The sequence below is a fragment of the Gigantopelta aegis genome, chromosome 1 (genome assembly GCF_016097555.1).
Source record: "Gigantopelta aegis isolate Gae_Host chromosome 1, Gae_host_genome, whole genome shotgun sequence".
Classification (NCBI taxonomy): Eukaryota; Metazoa; Mollusca; class Gastropoda; order Neomphalida; family Peltospiridae; genus Gigantopelta; species Gigantopelta aegis.
In genome coordinates this window covers 13,953,802-13,976,122 of record NC_054699.1, presented here as the reverse complement: position 1 = coordinate 13,976,122, position 22,321 = coordinate 13,953,802, and the positions used below count along the sequence as shown (strand labels likewise).

Below are 22,321 nucleotides of genomic sequence, written 5' to 3'. Positions count from 1 at the left end.
AACGACTCCCCAACACGAATAATACATCGGATAGTGAGTGTCAAACTAAGGTAAATGAATAGATGAATTCATAATCAACATCAATATATACATTGAGGAGTAAAATTAACAAATAGTAAAATGTAATTAACAACACCACTAGAGCACATATATTAATTAATATAATCAGCTATTGAATGTCAAACATTTGGTAATACTGTCATGTTGTCATCGGAGGATACGCACTACATTTTTCTAAAGCATGCTAATCGAAAATAATAGCATTTGGAATGGCTACAGTGGGTTTCATCGCTCAATATCTGTGTAGTCCTGGACAATAAGTCCGACGCGATATGACGGTAAATGACATGTGTTGAGTGCGTCGTTAAATAAAACCTTTCGATCCTTCATTGGCTGCAATAGTGGTATTGTTCCACCCCATCGACATCAAAGAATGGACCTGATTAATAGTTAATTAGAGAAACATAACGAAACATTGATTAAAGTCTGTCTGCTGGTATCTATGTTGAGGTTTGTCAACACATCCGTAAAACGCAACTATTCTCGAAGGTGAAGAGTTTTACAGTCTGATTTCAGAATCAATTCGACTGATGATGTTTTTCTGTTTTAATTTTGTTTTAAAAAAAGAAGCTTTATGAATAATTTAATTTAGCCGTGTTCAACACACCTGTGGCGCAAACATGATGCAGTTTGTCCGTATATTGTGACGTGTCGAGGAATCCGTGATATATGATTTTGAAACGAAGCCATAAAAACAACAGCAGCAGCAGCAGCAGCAGCAGCAGTAGCAACAGCAACAGCACCACCACCAACAGGAAAAGAAAAACACGAGGAAAAAGCCAATAATTTTAAGATGAAAACCGTGGATATTGTGTCAGTTTTCTGTATGAATGTTTTGTTGCACATCAGTGCTTCTCAACCTACCTGTACAAACCTGGAAAACTCTAGAATAAGGAATAAAGAAATAATGGACGTGGGCATAGACATTATAGAGCACAGCTCGGTTGTAGATTGTGCGGCGGAATGCAAACTCCGTAACAAGTGCACATCATTCAGCTTTCAGCGTTCTAATGGAAAATGTAAACTTTTTGGAATTACAATCGAACAAGCCGGGAACTCAGTTGCAACACAGGTTGGAACTGACATACAAAATATTGTGGCCTGGCCTTCTGTAAGTATAACTGGCTTCTACAAAAATAAGTAAAATAGACTGGCCTTCAATAATTAGCAACATTTACTATAATAACAGTAATATATCTAATAAAGAGAATCGGCTTTCAGTAAAGACCACATCTACAACAATAAGTAATATATATATATATATATATATATATAGAGAGAGAGAGAGAGAGAGAGAGAGAGAGAGAGAGAGAGAGAGAGAGAGAGAGAGAGAGAGAGAGAGAGAGAGAGAGAGAGATAGCCTACGTTTTCCAAAGAGTACAAATACCCTTCAGTAAATATCAACATCAACAACAATTGCTTAGGTTGACCTTGCCAGAGGAAGGCAATGGCGAAGATGTGCAACGATTTTGGACTTCCATTCGGAGTAAATTACCGAAACCACACACAAAGACGAGAACTATGTCTGACAGACAGTCGCGGTCATCATGTCAGTTTACATTACTCTCATACACAGAAGATTAATTGGCATCTCCGCCATCAGCTGTACCAGAAAATTCATTGGCATTAAAAAATGAAATACTTGTTTAATGGGAAAAACGAGGAAAAGAATATTTTTAAATGACACTTTAGCACATATTTTAAGAGAATGACTGTTTACTTTGACACTTGGGTGAGAGAGAGAGAGAGAGAGAGAGAGAGAGAGAGAGAGAGAGAGAGAGAGAGAGAGAGAGAGAGAGAGAGAGAGAGAGAGAGAGAGAGAGAGAGAGAGAGGGGGGGGGGGGGGGAGCTACGTTTTCCAAAGAGTACAAATACCCTTCAGTAAATATCAACATCAACAACAATTGTTGTTAGTAAGTAATAACTTAAGTGAATAATAACTATAATATAAGTAATATTAACATCTCCAAGTATAACTTTATTAGCCGACGTAATATTGAGGATGAACGAAATTAAATATCAATATCTACAATAATAGCTTCATATACTTATTATAGATAATTGGATTTATATGGCTAAATACATGTCTACATCTACAATCATTAGTGACACATATTTAATATATTCGATTGGTCTGCAAACCCAGGTTTTTTTTTAGCGAAGAGCATGTTTTTGTTTTTAATTTTTTCTTCTTGTTCTGTATTATTCCGGTCAACCAAAGGCTATTTGGTAAAATTGTGATGGAACATGCGGACGTTTATTCTCTAATAGGCATGAAAAGATGGGTCTCATACGAATTTGCTTATTGTAATAATGTAAATAATGAATTTTTGCAACTAGGTAAATTTACTTTCTCATAAAAAAAATATTGTATGGCTTAAAACTCCTGAAATGTGGCAGTGTGATAGAAATATGGCTTACATAATAGTTGACATAATACGATTTTGCGTATAACGACCACTGTGGAATTACGCAGGCTACACAATAAAGCTTTTTGGCTGTTTTTCTTTTAATTCAGCGATTTCTTCAAAACGCTTGCAATGATGTGACTAACAGTTTGCCATCAGTCAGACTCTGACCCTTTCACCGTGATTTCGAGCTGATTGTAATAAATGGCCATTTTGGACTTCGGTGTTTTCCACTTAAAGAGATATATCTCCAAATTTAAATCGCTGTCATGGAGATCTTTAAAGGTAACGTGACCAGCTTGTCCTACCAAATAAACATAATAGCGTGAGTGAGGTAGTCCGACAAAAACAAAGAAAAAACAAACAATGCCGCCGGGGATAGGTTAATTTTTTTTTGTTCCTATCAGTAATATATGTTTCTCATTAAACAATTAGAGGAAATTCCAATTTTTTTATTTGTTATTGAGACTTGTTCAAAAGTAAAACGTATTGACGTAAATTGCAAAATGTATTTTATTTATCATTTCCCTCCCCTATATTTGAAGCCCTATAAGTATACTTTTGTTCAGAATACAACATTGGTATTTCCATTAATAGTATTCCAGGCATACAACACTCCACATGGATATTTCCATTAATAGTATTCCAGGCATACAACACTCCACATGGATATTTCCATTAAGAGTATTCCGGGCATACAATACTCCACATGGATATTTCCATTAATAGTATTCCGGGCATACAATACTCCACATGGATATTTCCATTAAGAGTATTCCGGGCATACAACACTCCATATGGATATTTCCATTAAGAGTATTCCGGGCATACAACACTCCATATGGATATTTCCATTAATAGTATTCCGGGCATACAATACTCCACATGGATATTTCCATTAATAGTATTCCAGGCATACAATACTCCACATGGATATTTCCATTAATAGTATTCCGAGCATACAACACTCCATATGGATATTTCCATTAAGAGTATTCCAGGCATACAATACTCCACATGGATATTTCCATTAATAGTATTCCGGGCATACAACACTCCATATGGATATTTCCATTAAGAGTATTCCGGGCATACAACACTCCATATGGATATTTCGTATTTGGTACCAAAGTTGAGAAAGACTGATTTTTTAGTGCCCTCCAAGACCACACATATAACTTATTATTATTATTATTTGTTTTTTTAACAAACAATTTGTGTGTCTGTGCATAAGTGTACGAGGCATGGGGGCGTGGGGGGGGGGGGGGGGGGGGGGGGGGGGGGGGGGGGGGGGGGGGGGGGGGGGGGAGGGGGGTGCAACCACCCCGCCCAAACGATGAGAAAATCCGCAAAGTCCGGCAAAATGAGCTGTCCTGAACACTTTTCATCATGTATTTCCATCATTCTAACACATTATTAGGTGTAATTCGTGATGATTCGATTGCAACCCTATATAGCTATTTGTAGGGGTGCAACGATACGGTCAAAACCGTATTGCGATATATTGCGATATAAGAAACTGTATTTTTTGTTGATTTTTTTTAATGAAAATAGAAGGCATAACTTTTTAATGATCTTTATTAGTTTCAGCTGTCAGGCTAAATGTTTTAGGCCATATTTTTATTTTTTAACACAATACTAGTCTACTAGAACACTGGCGTGACGATGATGATGATGATGATGATGATGATGATGATGATAACTAATTTAACGTGTCCATATACCACTAGGGTTTCGAACACGCCCATCCCGAGTCCGACCTCCGATAAGATCGGTGGCCTGACTCGGGATGGAGGGGGGGGGGGGGGGGGGGGGATGAAAATGGGCAGAATTTTGAAAATAGCAGTTAGTAAAAAAGTTAATAGAATAAAAAAAGAAAAAGAAAAAAGGTTACAATCCAAAAATAAAAAAGAATTGACTGCTCGGCCGAATATTTATATAATTTGGAGCATTTTAGAAGGAAAGTCCAAAATTAAATAAGAGAAAGAAGAGAGGATTGGACTATTTAATAATATTTAAAAAAAGAAGAAGTAATTTCGACATAAAATTTTGAACGCAGATCTAAAAGTTTAAAGTCCGATCGATATGTCCACGCGAGTGGCCTCGTTAAGGCCGTTTGGGTGCGCAGCTTAAAGGGACGAGATAGGTTGCATCCCGTCAAGAAAACCCCTAGATTGACAGTCGATAGACGTTGAAGGTGTACTGCTGTGCTGAAATACAGATCTTGAGAAGCCGGATCTGTCTGAAAGAGAGAGTATCAGACTAGGGTATAGTCCAGTCATGGGTTGGTATAGTGGTGCGGACGGGCCCGACTCCGGAGGATACGAGATGGTATCACTATAAAGCAAGGTAAAGTCTAGAAAAAGAGTAGTAGGGGCCGACCCCGCTTCCTATTTCTTCTTAGAGTGGGGCGGTCAATCTTCCAGTACTGCTCGGACAGGCTCGGACATGTAGAGACTAAACGCAAACAACCGTGGCGTTCTGCAGAATGGCCGTCATACGAGTCACGAAAAAAACCTGTCGACAGTCAGACGGAGAAATGACGTGGAAGCAAGGAATCTTGCTAAAAAAGAATCCAACTGGTGGTGCAGGCTGTCGAAATGAGAAGCGTTCCAGCGTTCAATCAGTTCCAATGGCCGCATACATTCCAGTAGAAAACTTCATTTCGCTGACAAAAACAACGAAATGAGGGACCCCCCAAGTCGAGCACACGAAAGCACGTGCAGTGTGCACAAGCGAAACAAACACGTCTTACCGCGTGGAGCTCCAGACTGTGAATGGTCAAACTATTCATAAATTGTCACATTCGGAAATCCTTACTATCGGGCTTTTCCGTTGCTGCTCGCTTAACACGGAAATGTACGTATTGAGTCACAATGTTTCGCCAGGTCGACCGAACCAGAGCCGAGGTTATTAGCCGAGGTATTTTGAACGATCGGCCGAAGTATTCCGAGTTCAGTGAAAAACAGCGAAGTGTGATTCTCATTTGTTGGTTTATTTCTTTGAAGATGATAGCCGTAGCCGTAGCCGTAGCCGTAGCCGTATTCCAACGTAAATGAACAACGAATGATAATGTGTAAGTAACAAAACATTTATTTGTAATTATCGTTAACTGGATATTTTCACTGGACTTTTGACACGTTTTGTTTAGAAGTGAGAACCAAGTATAACCGACCTATCACTTCGTATGCCAACAAGTAAGCCGACTACGCTTGACGTGATTGTTACATTTCCTGTCATCACCAATTAATAAAATGATGTGGTTTTTGTTTGTTTGTTTGCCTATTTCAAATCAAATAAGTTACAAGGAAAAAAAATCGCGCTACGCAAAACTGTACCGCGGTTCGTATCGAGCTGATCAATTATCGCGGTATACCGGTATACCGGTTTATCGTTGCAGCACTAGCTATTTGGCAGTAATGTTAATATGAATACATGTTGTAATCGAGATTCGGACTCTTTTGTTTAATTCGGGCAAAATTTGGCCTGCCCTCCTGCAACAATAGGAGCTCGTACCTCCCCCCCCCCCCCCCTTTCTCTCTCTCTATCTATCTCTCTCTCCCGACTGCCTTCTAAGACCAAGCATGCAACTTATTTTAGAACAACATTTTGTTATAAAGGTTTAGTGGGATACTGAATTAAAAAAGCTACACTTCAAAACTGATCAGTCATTCCTCATCTTTAGCAACGGTGCAATCAGAGTAGATAATTGTGTTAAGGGTTTTGTTGGATGCTGAATTCGAAATTTCATATTTGGATTATATTAGATAACAGCTAAAAGACCGTTTCATCGCTGCTTTGTAGCTTTAATTTATGATTGTTCGTATTTTAGAGAATAGCCGGACCTTGTGCGAACCACAACTGTCTCAGCACTGACATTTGTGAACCGACCAGCCAGTCTTCAGTGCAATGCGTCACAGTCTGTAAGTACAATGACGGTTCCAAAACCTTTTAGAAAGGGAGAGATCTAGTGGACTATAATATGCTGCCTGCAATGCTGGTACGAAAATTGATAAAAGAACAGTTCTAAAAATCAAAACACAGATAATACTACATGAATGGCCATTAGATGCCATTTAGCATATTAGTGGCGTCGAAAGTGTGTGTGTGTGTGTGTGTGTGTGTGTGTGTGTGTGCACACACGCGCGCGCGCACACACACACACACATATATATATGTTTCTTGATCCAGTAGAAACAGCGATGGCTTACACACACACACACACACACACACACACACACACACACACACACACATATACACAGGATAGCACATGCCACGGCCTTTGATATATCAGTCGTGGTGCACTGGCTGGAACGAGACTAGCCCAGTGGTCACACCGACGGGGATTGATCCTTGACCGACCGCGCATGAAGCGAGCGCTTTACCACTGGGGGAAGGTCCGCCCCAAATATTGTAATATAGAATCCAAAACGTACAAACAACCAGCCCACAACAACAACCGAACGGAACAACCGCCTCCCACCTCCAGTAATAAACGTACAAACAACCAGCCCACAAAAACAACCGAACGGAACAACCGCATCCCACCTCCAGTAATAAACGTACAAACAACCAGCCCACAACAACAACCGAACGGAACAACCGCCTCCCACCTCCAGTAATAAACGTACAAACAACCACCCCACAACAACAACCGAACGAAACAACCGCCTCCCACCTCCAGTAATAAACGTACAAACAACCACCCCACAACAACAACCGAACGGAACAACCGCCTCCCACCTCCAGTAATAAACGTACAAACAACCAGCCCACAACAACAACCGAACGGAACAACCGCCTCCCACCTCCAGTAATAAACGTACAAACAACCAGCCCACAACAACAACCGAACGGAACAACCGCCTCCCACCTCCAGTAATAAACGTACAAACAACCAGCCCACAACAACAACCGAACGAAACAACCGCCTCCCACCTCCAGTAATAAACGTACAAACAACCAGCCCACAACAACAACCGAACGGAACAACCGCCTCCCACCTCCAGTAATAAACGTACAAACAACCAGCCCACAACAACAACCGAACGGAAACAACCGCCTCCCACCTCCAGTAATAAACGTACAAACAACCAGCCCACAACAACAACCGAACGGAACAACCGCCTCCCACCTCCAGTAATAAACGTACAAACAACCAGCCCACAACAACAACCGAACGGAACAACCGCCTCCCACCTCCAGTAATAAACGTACAAACAACCAGCCCACAACAACAACCGAACGGAACAACCGCCTCCCACCTCCAGTAATAAACGTACAAACAACCAGCCCACAACAAAAACCGAACGGAACAACCGCCTCCCACCTCCAGTAATAAACGTACAAACAACCACCCCACAACAACAACCGAACGGAACAACCGCCTCCCACCTCCAGTAATAAACGTACAAACAACCACCCCACAACAACAACCGAACGGAACAACCGAACGGAACAACCGCCCCCCACCTCCAATAATAAACGTACAAACAACCACCCGACAACAACAACCGAACGGAACAACCGCCTCCCCCCTCCAGTAATAAACGTACAAACAACCACCCCACAACAACAACCGAACGGAACAACCGCCTCCCACCTCCAGTAATAAACGTACAAACAACCACCCCACAACAACAACCGAACGGAACAACCGCCTCCCACCTCCAGTAATAAACGTACAAACAACCACCCCACAACAACAACCGAACGGAACAACCGCCTCCCACCTCCAGTAATAAACGTACAAACAACCACCCCACAACAACAACCGAACGGAACAACCGCCTCCCACCTCCAGTAATAAACGTACAAACAACCACCCCACAACAACAACCGAACGGAACAACCGCCTCCCACCTCCAATAATAAACGTACAAACAACCACCCCACAACAACAACCGAACGGAACAACCGCCTCCCACCTCCAGTAATAAACGTACAAACAACCACCCCACAACAACAACCGAACGGAACAACCGCCCCCACCTCCAGTAATAAACGTACAAACAACCACCCCACAACAACAAACCGAACGGAACAACCGCCACCTCCAGTAATAAACGTACAAACAACCACCCCACAACAACAACCGAACGGAACAACCGCCTCCCACCTCCAATAATAAACGTACAAACAACCACCCCACAACAACAACCGAACGGAACAACCGCCTCCCACCTCCAGTAATAAACGTACAAACAACCACCCCACAACAACAACCGAACGGAACAACCGCCTCCCACCTCCAGTAATAAACGTACAAACAACCACCCCACAACAACAACCGAACGGAACAACCGAACGGAACAACCGCCTCCCACCTCCAATAATAAACGTACAAACAACCACCCCACAACAACAACCGAACGGAACAACCGCCTCCCCCCTCCAATAATAAACGTACAAACAACCAGCCCACAACAACAACCGAACGGAACAACCGCCTCCCACCTCCAGTAATAAACGTACAAACAACCACCCCACAACAACAACCGAACGGAACAACCGCCTCCCACCTCCAGTAATAAACGTACAAACAACCAGCCCACAACAACAACCGAACGAACGAACAACCGCCTCCCACCTCCAATAATAAACGTACAAACAACCAGCCCACAACAACAACCGAACGGAACAACCGCCTCCCACCTCCAATAATAAACGTACAAACAACCAGCCCACAACAACAACCGAACGGAACAACCGCCTCCCACCTCCAGTAATAAACGTACAAACAACCACCCCACAACAACAACCGAACGGAACAACCGCCTCCCACCTCCAGTAATAAACGTACAAACAACCACCCCACACCAACAACCGAACGGAACAACCGAACGGAACAACCGCCTCCCACCTCCAATAATAAACGTACAAACAACCACCCCACAACAACAAACCGAACGGAACAACCGCCTCCCACCTCCAATAATAAACGTACAAACAACCAGCCCACACAACAACAACAACCGAACGGAACAACCGCCTCCCACCTCCAGAAATAAACGTACAACAAACAACACCCCACAACAACAACCGAACGGAACAACCGCCTCCCACCTCCAGTAATAAACGTACAAACAACCACCCCACACAACAACCGAACGGAACAACCGCCTCCCACCTCCAGTAATAAACATACAAACAACCACCCCAACAAAAAACAACAACCGAACGGAACAACCGAACGGAACAACCGCCTCCCACCTCCAATAATAAACGTACAAACAACCACCCCACAACAACAACCGAACGGAACAACCGCCTCCCACCTCCAGTAATAAACGTACAAACAACCACCCCACAACAACAACCGAACGGAACAACCGCCTCCCACCTCCAGTAATAAACATACAAACAACCACCCCACAACAACAACCGAACGGAACAACCGAACGGAACAACCGCCTCCCACCTCCAGTAATAAACGTACAAACAACCACCCCACAACAACAACCGAACGGAACAACCGCCTCCCACCTCCAGTAATAAACGTACAAACAACCACCCCACAACAACAACCGAACGGAACAACCGCCTCCCACCTCCAGTAATAAACGTACAAACAACCACCCCACAACAACAACCGAACGGAACAACCGCCTCCCACCTCCAGTAATAAACGTACAAACAACCAGCCCACAACAACAACCGAACGGAACAACCGCCTCCCACCTCCAATAATAAACGTACAAACAACCACCCCACAACAACAACCGAACGGAACAACCGCCTCCCACCTCCACCGAAACGTACAAACAACCAGCCCACAACCTCAACCGAACGGAACAAATCCCAACCCAATAATAAACGTACAAACAAACCAGCAAAAAACAACAACCGAACGGAACAACCGCCTCCCACCTCCAATAATAAACATACAAACAACCACCCACAACAACAACCGAACGGAACAACCGCCTCCCACCTCCAATAATAAACAAAAAACTAGTAAATAAATAAACAGAACAGAGCAAACAAGCAAGCAAACAACTAAACAAAAACACCCCACCCTAAACAAAGCCATGAAAAACGAACCCCCCCCCCCCCCCAAAGAAACCAAAAAACCCCAAAACAAACCCAAAGAAACATAGCATAGAACTGCCATCGCAGTGTATTTTAAAAGGAACAGATATAAACATGGATTTCAATAGAATGGCCGAAACGACGATATGCCGAGAAGGTAGATGAAAATTTGCCTTCGAAACCAAATAAGAAAATGCTGTGTTATAGTAGTGGGAGAGATATCTGATTTTAATTGGAATGCGTTTAGAAACATAGGTTTTTTAATACTAATTATTATTGACAGATAGATGGAAGACAAGTGAAAATAAAGTTATTTATTTTGTCTTTATAAACTGTGTTATTTTATCCTCCAGACTGTCCATCCATTCCAAATGTTCTGCACGCTAAAGCCGACTTCATCACAACCTACGAGACGACAAAAGTAGGAAGTCAACTGTCTTACACGTGTGATGTTAACTTCCATCCAGTTGGTAACAGAACCTGTCTCCCAAACGGAACGTGGTCTGACTTCAGATGTGAACCTGGTAAGTGTTCATGCATTCTTAATTTACTTTACTGTCTCAGGACTGGTATATCAAATGGACGTGATATGTGTTGGCAAGTCTGCTGGATGATATATATAAAAGATCCCTTGCTAAAAAGGTAAAGTATGTTTTGTTTACCGAGACCACTAGAGCGAATTGATTTATTAATGATCGGCTATTGGATATCAATGATTTGGTAATTTTGACAGAGAGGAAACTCGCTACATTTTTTTCATTAGATGCAAGGGATCTTACACATGATAGCACATACCACGGCCTTTGACCTACTAGTCATGGTGCACTGGCGGGGATCGAAGATCTATTGCTAAGTAACGAACACTTACTGATAAACACATACTAAAAGCATGTCTATGTAGGGCTATATAGTTGTTAAGGTGTTCTAGTTAAGACGCCTGTAATACCCGAAGCAACTATTAAAATACACGGCGTCTTTAATTGCTCGTAAGGGGGGACGTAGCCCAGTGCTAAAGCGATCACTTGATGCGCCGTCAGTCTGAGATCGATCCCTGTCGGTGGGCCCCTGGGCTATTTCATGTCCTAGTCAGTGTGTCACGACTGGTATATCAAATGTCGTGGTATGCGCTATCCTGTCTGTGAGATGGTGCATATAGAAGACCCCTTGCTACTAATGGAAAAATATAGCGGGTTTCTTCTCTATGACTGTGTCAAAAATGACGATATGTTTGACATCCAATATCCAATAAATCAATGTGCTCAAGTGGTGTCGTTAAACAAAACAAACTTCTTCTTAATTGCTTATTATGGCATGATACTAATTGGGCTAATAGGCAGCTCGCCAACGTAGTAGAAACCATCTTCATGATCAGGTGCTAGACGTCAAAGTACCAATTAACTAATTGTAATTAAGGTACATATGAATAAATAAATATATAAACTTCACTGTTATATAGCTGAAAGTGTAGCACTGTGACCTTTTGTCACGTGGCAAGATGGTGGAAGGTTGAAGAAAATTTTGCTGCGGTCTCTTTTAATTCTTTCTGTGTGTTTTAATATAATGATTGTATATAATAACTGTGAATATATGGCGTCTCAAACAACAGGATAGCTTAATGCCAAAAACAGGATCAGCAAATAAGCAGAAGGGTGGGAAGCAAAAAGAAATTAACGTCAAGTCGAAGCAAGCAATGGACAAGATGGCGTCGGCTTCTTTGAATTGTGCGTCCAACACACTGTCGCAAGTTTTCTTTAACCCTTCGATGACGCCCTCACCGGAATATGGAAACCCAACCTATCAAGTTCAGCCAATATTACAGGGACAAACGTTACAACAACAATAAATTCCACCATGGACCAATCAGGTATTTCAAAAACTTCAGGAAATTTCGAATACACTTGCTGTTATTTCACAAAAGACAGATAAAATAGAAGGGATTGAGAAACGGCTTCTAGCTATTGAACTTAAGGTCACTGATTTTAAAACTCAGCTGAATGACAGTATCAAGAAAATATCTGAGTTAGAAACATGCATACACTTTGTTAACGCTAGCTTCGAAGAAGCCCGGACCGAAAGAAAGAAAATGGCGGACGTTGTGGATAATATGAAGGAAGAGGTAAGCCGAGTTCGGAAAGGGTATGACGATGTCAGTAGCTTTCGCCGTGATTGTGAAGATCTTTATGAAAGCGTGTTAGATGTTCAGACACAGTCGATGAGAGACAACCTCATTTTCAACGGGATTGAAGAAAAAGACGACGACGACAACGAACAAGTGCTACATAATTTTTTTAAGAAACAAATGAAACATGAAAATACGTTCCAGTTTGATCGTGTACACCGACTCGATAGGAAAACGACAAACCCAACAAGACCACGACCAATTGTTGCCAAATTTGAAAAATACAAAGACCGGGAAACCGTTAGAAGAAGCTCTAAAATTTTGAAGGGGACCCATTTCGGTCTGAGTGAACAGTTTCGTCGCGAGATTGTGAAACGCAGAAAGTGTTTATGGCCTAAGTTTAGTGAAGCTAAAAGGCGAGGACTTCGTGCGTCACTAGTGGTTGACAAACTTTTTATCGAAGGCAGACGATGGTATTCAGATAGTGAACTACGATACGGAGACAACGCGTCTAACACTCACAGCTCCCCCACTCCAAAACCCCAACAAGCGCGCCCGTAACAACTCCTCTCCGTGGGAACAGCGTAACTAGGACAGCCGGAGGACCGACGTTGGCGAAGACCAAACGGTACCGAGTGAAGGATCGCACCAACGCTGTGAATATTTGTGACTATGTAAATATTGTATATTTAAATGTTTGTGGCTTGAAAACTAGACTGCATATTCCAGAGTTTTTAAATTTTATTAACCAGTATGATATTTTATGTTTTGTTGAAACCAAACATGTTGATATTGATAATATAGATATACCAGGTTACACAGTATACAAATAACAGAAAACTAAAATCGTCCGCAAAATCTGGTGGTATATGTTTAGCAGTTAGAACGAGCTTAACTACACAAGTTTATGTTCACCAAGATATGGAGTATGTAATATGGTTTGATGTTAAATATACAGTTTTAACGAGAAACATTTCTAATATTATCATAGGGGTTGTATATATACCGCCTGAAGGTTCTCCTTATTTTAACCATGATACCTTTAATGTATTACAAGACGAATTTAATAACTTTCCCCCTGGAAACGATATTCTCCTCATTGGCGATTTTAATGCCAGAACACAGTTACTCGCAGATTATGCAATGAATGATATTGAAGCGACGGACACGATAAAACCTTCGAATGAGTTATTTAATTTCATGAATGAGCCTAACAATTTATTAAATATAGGAATTTCCCAAGAAAGAAACAACCAGAACATTGGTAGACCAAATAGTCATGGATATAAACTAATTGAATTTTGCAAAAATAGTAACATGTATATTGTTAATGGAAGAGTTTGTGAGGATAAAAATATTGGTAAAGTTACATGTAAGGGAACCAGTGTCGTTATTATGCTATAGCCTTGATATGTGTATTGGAGAAAATTACAAAATTTGAAGTTCTTGAATTTGAACCCTTATTTTCGGACATTCATAACCCACTATTTATTTCCTTGAATGTTTTAACAACGAACCAACAAGATGAAGAAGATTACAAGGAATATGAATTAAAGTCACGAACATTGAATAAACACCTGGCTGATAAATATAGTGAAAATATAAGCAGAGGAGGTCTCAACTGTGTTAATTCGGAACTAGATAAGCTGAGTGAACAGTTTTCAAAAAAACAGCTGAAGACAAGACAAGACAAGACTTTATTTACAGTCGGGCCGTTACACAACGGCATAGGAGGAATATATACATAAACATTTTGTTATATACACGTGACAAGATGGTTGACAGTAAATACATTAATAACAATACATACACAAACACATATACACACATATACAATCACGCACATCAATATATTATGTAATAATACAGATATTTAATACAAATATACGGGTATCCAAGTACTTATAAACGAATAGATTGTTAAACTTATATATGGTGCAGTGGATAATGCTAGTATTTTGTTAATTATGTTTGGTTTTGATGGTGTTTGTAGTCGAGGGCGTTTGAATTAATTAGTTATTATATTTTTGAAATATGATCATTTCTTTAGGGTACTAATTCGTTTATTCTCCATTAGTTCTCTAAATTTATAAGTACTTGGTCGCGTATTATAATATGGGTGTAGCAACTGAACTCTTGAATTATGGAAAAAATGGCAAATAAAAACATAATGGAACTCGTCGTCACAGTGGGCAATATTAGCAAACTATTTGTGGACACAGCAGTTAATACATTTGGCTACACACGACGTAATGCTAGACCCAAGCGCAGAAATAACAAGGCGTGGTTCGGCAATCAATGCAGGTTATTTAGAAGAAAACACACGGAGGCCAGGACAGCCTACAAGAAACAGAAAACAAATCACAACAAACAACGACTTCTAAACGCCAGCAAACAGTACAAGAATGTAATAAAGAAACACTTGAGAAGACACAACTGGAAGACTGAACAGAAACTTACAGATCTTAACCAATATGACACTCGGGCTTTTTGGAAACTGTTAAAGGAAAATAGAGATGACTGTAATTCACCACTTTTAGAAACACTTTATCAGTACTTTAAAGATGTAAACAGCAGTGATGACTCCACTCCCGAACCAGAATATACAACAGAGTCGGAAAATAACAGTACATTAAATTCCCCCACATCACAGAAAGAAATACTTACTGCTGTAACAAATCTTAAAAACAACAAAATGTCAGGTTTAGATAAAATAATTTATGAATATATTACACAAACTATTGATTGTATGATACATATATATGTAAAACTTTTTAATTCAGTATTTGAAAACAGTATTTTTCCTGACTCATGGTTAGTTGGTATAATCAAACCAATTTAAAAAAGTGGTGATAAAAATAATCCAGAAAATTATAGACCTATTACATTACTTAGCTGTCTTGGAAAACTCTTTACCGCTGTGTTGAATAATAGACTAAAACTGTATATTGAAACAAATAATATACTGTGCGAAATAAGTGTAGCAATTACGTACAAGATATGAAATACAGACAACCTGATTGGATGTTGAATTTATTTGTACACATTATTTCATTGATACAGCATTTCTGAATGTAGCCAGCAGTAACACGTTGTCACGGTGTGAACGTCGTCACTTTAATGTCAGCTGATGAAACGGAGAGGTACATCTACCAAAAATGTTGAGAGAGGCTCAATAATGTGTGTGTGCACCAGCGGCATTGATGACAGCAGTACATCATCGTCTCATGCTTCAAATGAGACCATTAATCTCAGGAACAGTAATTGCGTTCCATTCCCGGTTCAGAGCAATTTGTAGGTCATGGACATTAAGGATATGAGGATGGTTTTCGCGTACCCTACGGCCCAGTAGGTCCCATGCATGCTCAATTGGGGAAAAGTCAGGGGACTTTGGTGGCCAGTTCAACACTTGGATGTGGTTCCGCTCAAGAAGATTAGTGGTTAGCCTAGCGGTATGTTGTCTAGCGTTGTCATGTCGAAACAGAAAGCCAGGATGCTGCTGCAGGAATGGAATGACCACTGGTGTAATGATCTCGTCGCAGTAACGTTGAGCAGTCATGTTTCCGTGAATGAAAACGAGATCTGTTTTACCTCAGCCATGAATGCCGGTCCAGACCATGACGCTGCCACCGCCATATCGGTCATGCTGAATGACGTTGTCTGCATTATATCGTTCTCCCCGTGGCCTCCATACACGACGCCTACCATCCGCAAACTGAACAGAAAACCTGGATTCGTCTGTGAATAATGTCTGATCCCATCGTCTGCGTCGCCAGTGTTGGTGTATTCTGGCCCATCTCAGACGTTCCTGAATGTGACGCGCTGTCAGGGCAACAGCAACAACAGGGCGACGTGCTTGTAATCCAGCAGCATGGAGACGGTTACGGACAGTTTGAGCATGAATGCTAGTGCCTGTGGTTTGCTGCGAAGTACGGGCTAAACGAGGAGCACTTTCGAACCTGTGACGTCGAGACGACGTCACTAAATACCTATCTTCCCTTGGAGTAGTTAATCGTGGTCTACCAGAACGTGGTCGATCTCGCACTTGCCCAGTTTGGTGTACGCGTTGTCGGAGTTGTGATATGGTATTGTCATGAACACGAAAGTACTGAGCGACGTCAAGTACGCGTTGGCCGGCGTTAAGCCGTCCCATTGCTTCATGACGTTGATTTTCCGTTAAGCCTGGACGGCGACCCATTATAACAGGATAAATTCTTCGTTTTGGTTTTGGATAATGTTGGTTCAGTGCATCAAAACGTGATTTCAATACATCCGACCATATCTTCACACTCTATGGACTGATCGAACTGATGAAAGCACGAAAGAAAAAACCTTTTTGTACATTTATAGATTTTATTAAAGCATTTGATTCAGTTTGAAGGATTGTACTTTGGGGTAAATTAATTCAAAATGGTATAAATGGGCATTGTTTTCAAGTAATCTATAATATGTGTCAGAACATTAAGTTTTGTGTCAGCGCACATAATTCACTAACCGATTATTTTCCTTGCTGTGTTGGCGTTAGCCAAGGTGAAAATGTATCTCCCCTGCTATTATTCTTGTTTCTTAACGATATAGAAGATACATTTAAAAGGAATGACTGCCATGGCATCGATATAAATGAAATGTTCAGTGATTCCTTAATATATACGTCAATTGTTCTTTTTTATTTACTTTATGCCGATGACACGGTACTCCTTGCAGATAATTACCAAGATATGCAAAAATCACTAAATGTTTTTCATTCTTATTGCACGAAATGGAAACTAACAGTAAATTGTAAGAAGACAAAAGTTTTAATTTTTAATGGCAATAAGACAGAAAGTAAGAACGTATTTTATCTTGGAAATACGAAACTTGATAATGTAGAAAGTTACAAATATCTTGGTATTATATTCCACAAATCAAACAGATTTACTAAGGCAAGAAACATGTTATATACACAGGCACAAAAGGCTATGTACTTCGATCGAAGATAAGCCATATATTATAATAGTTCCATACAGTGTCAGCTAAAATTATTTGATTGCATGGTTTTACCAGTCCTTTTATATGGTAGCTAAATTTGGGGTTTTGAAACTCTGTCATTAATGGAAAAATTATGTAACCAGTTTTTAAAATTGTTATTACCTGTAAGGAAATCAACACCATTGTACATGCTATATGGAGAACTTGGACGTTATCCAGTTTATATCACTGTAAAATTAAGAATGATTTCTTTCTGGTATCGATTAATCACTGGAAAACAGTCCAAGTTATCATTACTATTCTATAAATTATTGCTAAATGATGTGAACAATAATGTTTTTAATCACAAATGGATTATGTTTGTGAAATACATTTTAGAGGATGTTGGTTGTATATATATATATATGGTCCTCACAGTGCAATGGTATTACTAGTTGTTCCTTGTTGAAAAGATCTATTTCCACAAGGCTTACTGATCAATACTTACAATCATGGTACACCCAAGTTAATAACTCATCCAAAGCTTCAAATTATAAATTATAAAAAAAAAATACTGTTGCATTTGAGATATATCTCACACTTATAGAGAAGAAAACACTGGTGTCCATTATTACGATTCAGATTTTCAAATCATAATCTTCCTATTGAAACTGGCAGATGAAAAAATGTATCACTAAACAATCGAATATGTCCATTATGTAAAAATTACGACATCGGAGATGAGTTTCATTATATATTTACATGCATGTTTTTTAAGAATGAAAGAAGTAGCTATTTACCCGCTTTCTGTCAATCAAAAACAAATATATATAAATTTTATCAATTATTTAACTAAAAAAAGAGCTGGTGTCCTTAGAACACTTTCTATATTTGGTAACTTAGTTATGGATACGTTCAAACCCTCTGGGTATTTTCTGTGTGTTTTTGTATTTATGTATGTTATTCTACTTTCACCATCTTGTCACAATGTATTAATTGTTCTATGTAAACGTGTCCTCATATGCCGTGGAATACGGCCTGAGTGAAAATAAAGTTCAGTTCAGTTCAGACAATATAATGACGTTAGCATCTGAAAAATAGTCAGTTACTGGGTCAAAATATTTGTCAAATTCAGCCTTGAAATTAACGATGCAAAAACCATACAGCTGAACATCTAATCCGAAGTAAAGTAGTCGAGTGACAAGTGATTTGCGTCTAGTACCAGGTTATGCCATTTCATTTAAACTTATTTTGGTGCTTATATCCGATTTAAGGTTCAAGAACACTGTCCTGGACACACACCTCAGGACATGAGGTTAGTTGATAGCTGTTAGCGGTTGGTCGTACACCTTACCCATTGAGTTGTTAAATCTCATTCTGGGTACTAGCCAGTACCAGGCTGCGAACCCAGTACCTACCAGTCTTATGTCCGATGGCTTAACGTCGACACCACTGAGGCCGGTCATCAACTTTGGGAGCTTGTACTGGGCTGCGAACCCAGTACCTACCAGCCTTATGTCCGATGGCTTAACGACGACACCAACAAGGCCGGTCACCAGCTTTGGGAGACGGTACTGGGCTGCGAACCCAGTACCTACCAGCCATATGTCCGATGCCTCAACCGCGACAGCACCGAGGCGGGTGACTCTCCTCAGTACACCCTTGGGACTTGTTCCAGTTTCAGGCAGTGTGTTCGATTTGTTTGACTCTAGTTGCTGTTGTCAGTGTTTCTGCCAACCGGTTGATTTTCCGGTTGAATACATACGGTCGAGGCTGGTCTAACAATTAGCCGTATATAAAGGCCGTCTGTATTAAATGGCAATTTTTGCCAGGTCAATTGAATGGCCGTTATATACAGGTTCGAACATATATATATATATATATATATATATATATATATATATATATATATATATATACACACACACACACACACTCACGCGCACACGCACGCACACACACACACGCACACACACAGAGGTAGAAACGACCATGCTAATTAATTCCTTATAGCAGTAGTTCGTTGTACACATTAAAATATTCACACATCACCAGGTTTGCCCACTGTTTCATGCACGTAAGCGGGATCGACCGCGTAACTTGTAGACCCCATGCATATCGTTGAATTAAAAGCACCCTTATAAGGATGACTCAATAGCTCAAAAGGTATCGTGGCATGAAACGATTTGTAAGACCAGAAAGGATTTACTTATCCCCTGTGGCAGTGCGTTAATATCTGTGTATGTAACAGTGAACCTCGACATACATACAATATATAGATATTCATACATCAATACATACTAGACAGTGCCAGGTCTGCCCACTGTTTCATACACGTAAGCGGGATGGACCGCATAATGTGTAGACCCCATGCATATAGTTGAGTTAAAGAGCATCCTTTTTATGGATTCCTCAATAGCTCATAAAGTATCGTGGCAAGTCTGCAAAGTTGCGGGCAATTCGGTGCCATAGGTTCCAGTTTCAGCAATGGCATGGGACAATTTGTGATGCCAGAAAGGATTTAATTAGCCCTTGTGCCAGTGCGTTAATATCTATGTATGTAACTGTCAACCTCGACATACATACAATATATAGATATTCATACATCAATACATACATACATATATATTATAATATACGATATATAATGTAAATATACCTGTAATCACCTGTCTAAATCGGATCCCAAATCGCTTAAATACCTGTATTAAAGGGAGATAACCTAGTTTTTAAACATTATAGGAATATTTTTCACTATTAGAGCCGTTTTTGATCACTGAAATCAAAGTTTACTTATATTTTATTGTTTAGATTATTCATTTCCGTACAACCGAAGTTTTCATGGTCATCCTAGTGTTTCTAATACCACAAAATGCGTCTGAGAAGTAAACGTTATTGGAGTCGAGTTTTAGTCTACTTCTAACGGTATTTTACCGTTTCAACTTCAGAGACTCATATTTCACTCCTTTGTAACGTTATCCAAATGTGTTATAGGTTTGTAACTTATCTAAACTTAGTGTCCATTTTTACGGGTTGAAACTAGTGTCTGCGCCTTTAAGCGGCCACAGTAAACGTTTACTGTTATATAAAAGGGATATTTTAAGAACAACAATAAGTTAGTTTGTTTTGTTTAACGGTAAACTTAATATCATATATTAGGAATAAAAATTGTACATAATACATTATTTGTATTCCTACTATATGATATTGACGATACCGAAACACGAGGGTAATAATCTGTTTATGATATAATCTCATTTCATTTCAACTTATTTTCGTACCTATATCCAATAAAGGTTCAAGTACGCTGTCCTGAGCACACGCCTCAGCTACTTTGATGACACTGAATATTCTAGCTAATATATATATTATATACATACATGTAACTAGGGTGGTGGTGGTTCAAGGGGAGCATGTATTACACGTATAATAGTAGCTTGGGGAGTGTAAATTATACGTATAATAATGACTGAGTAGTGCATATTCCGAGGGAGTGTACATTAAATGCTACACCGGTATATCGCAATGTTTTATCTTGATACGAACCACGGTGCGGTTTTGTATATTACGATATTTACACGTTAGTGTTTCTTTGTAGCGTACGCCATCAGAAATAGGCCCGTCTTTGAATAAGCCCCTCCTCGAGGAAAGATGTATTGTTCAGTATTCATTTCATTTGATCTATTTTTGTGCCTATATCCAATTAAGGTTCAAGCACGCTGTCCTGGGCATACCTCAGCTCTCTGGGTTGTCTGTCTAGGACAGTGGGTTAGTCGTTAGTCGTTAGTGGTTAGTGAGAGAGAAGATGGCGTAGTCGTTAAATCTCGCTCTGGGTGGGAGCCGGTACCGGGCTGCGAACCATGTACCTACCAGTATTATGCCTGATGGCGTATCCACGACACTACCAAGGCCGGTATTGTTCAGTAAAGAATCTCCTCGGGTCTTCCTGTGGATGGTACACCAGATAAAAGTTCATGGAATCAACCAAAGTTAAAGTTTTCTTTTCTTTTCTTTATTGACACCACTAGAACACAGTAATTTATTCATCATCGGCTATTGGATGTCAAACATTTGGTAATTTTGACATAGTCTTAGAAAGGAAACCCGCTACATTTTTCCACGCCAGGTATCTTTTATATGTACCATCCCGCAGACAGTGCAGCACATACTACGACCCTTGATAAGTTAAACATTGTGCACTGGCTGAAATTACAAATAGCCAATGTGTCCACCGACAGCGATCGTTCCGAGACCGACCACTTATCAGTCGAACATCTTACCAGTGGGCTACATCCCGCCCGTTGGAATCAACCACAATTTAGCCAAATACCCATTAGGCATTGCATTGTGCAGAGATACGGTTTTGATTATGGATAACGCTTTTATCTGAAGGATAGTTGCCATATTTACAGAGGACATCAGTACCGACGACGAAGACTTTTCTACAGATTCCCTAAACAAAGGGACGTGAGTACTATTTAAAGCCACGAACTTTGAAATACATGGGTGGGAAGTCACCCCTTGGTAAAGCGCTCTCATTTTGCGCCGTCGGTCTAGGAGCGATACCCGTCGGTGGGCCCATTTGGTATAAGTGAGCTTGTGCATATAAAACTATGTCAGAGTTACCAAGTATTTGACATCCAATATGTGATGATTCATAAAACAACGTGCTCTAGCTATGTCGTTAAACAAAACAAACTTTAACTTGAACTGCACTGACACTCTCAGCTAGCTTAACGTTTTAATGTTCGTT

General features: G+C 40.2%; 1 protein-coding gene across 2 annotated transcripts in view; it reads left to right on the top strand.

The window, feature by feature from the left end:
* The first annotated feature begins 866 nt into the window (after positions 1–866).
* The window catches only part of LOC121389739 (aggrecan core protein-like), a 37,496-nt gene continuing 16,041 nt past the window's right edge, over positions 867–22,321 (top strand). For both annotated transcript variants that reach the window (XR_005960106.1, XM_041521424.1), the window contains exons 1-3: positions 867–1,171; positions 6,301–6,391; positions 10,856–11,026. Coding sequence is in view for 1 of the 2 variants with exons in the window: in XM_041521424.1 (XP_041377358.1) it covers positions 887–1,171; positions 6,301–6,391; positions 10,856–11,026 (547 nt within the window). In the remaining variant the exon portion in view is untranslated. The remainder of the gene's footprint in view (positions 1,172–6,300; positions 6,392–10,855; positions 11,027–22,321) is intronic.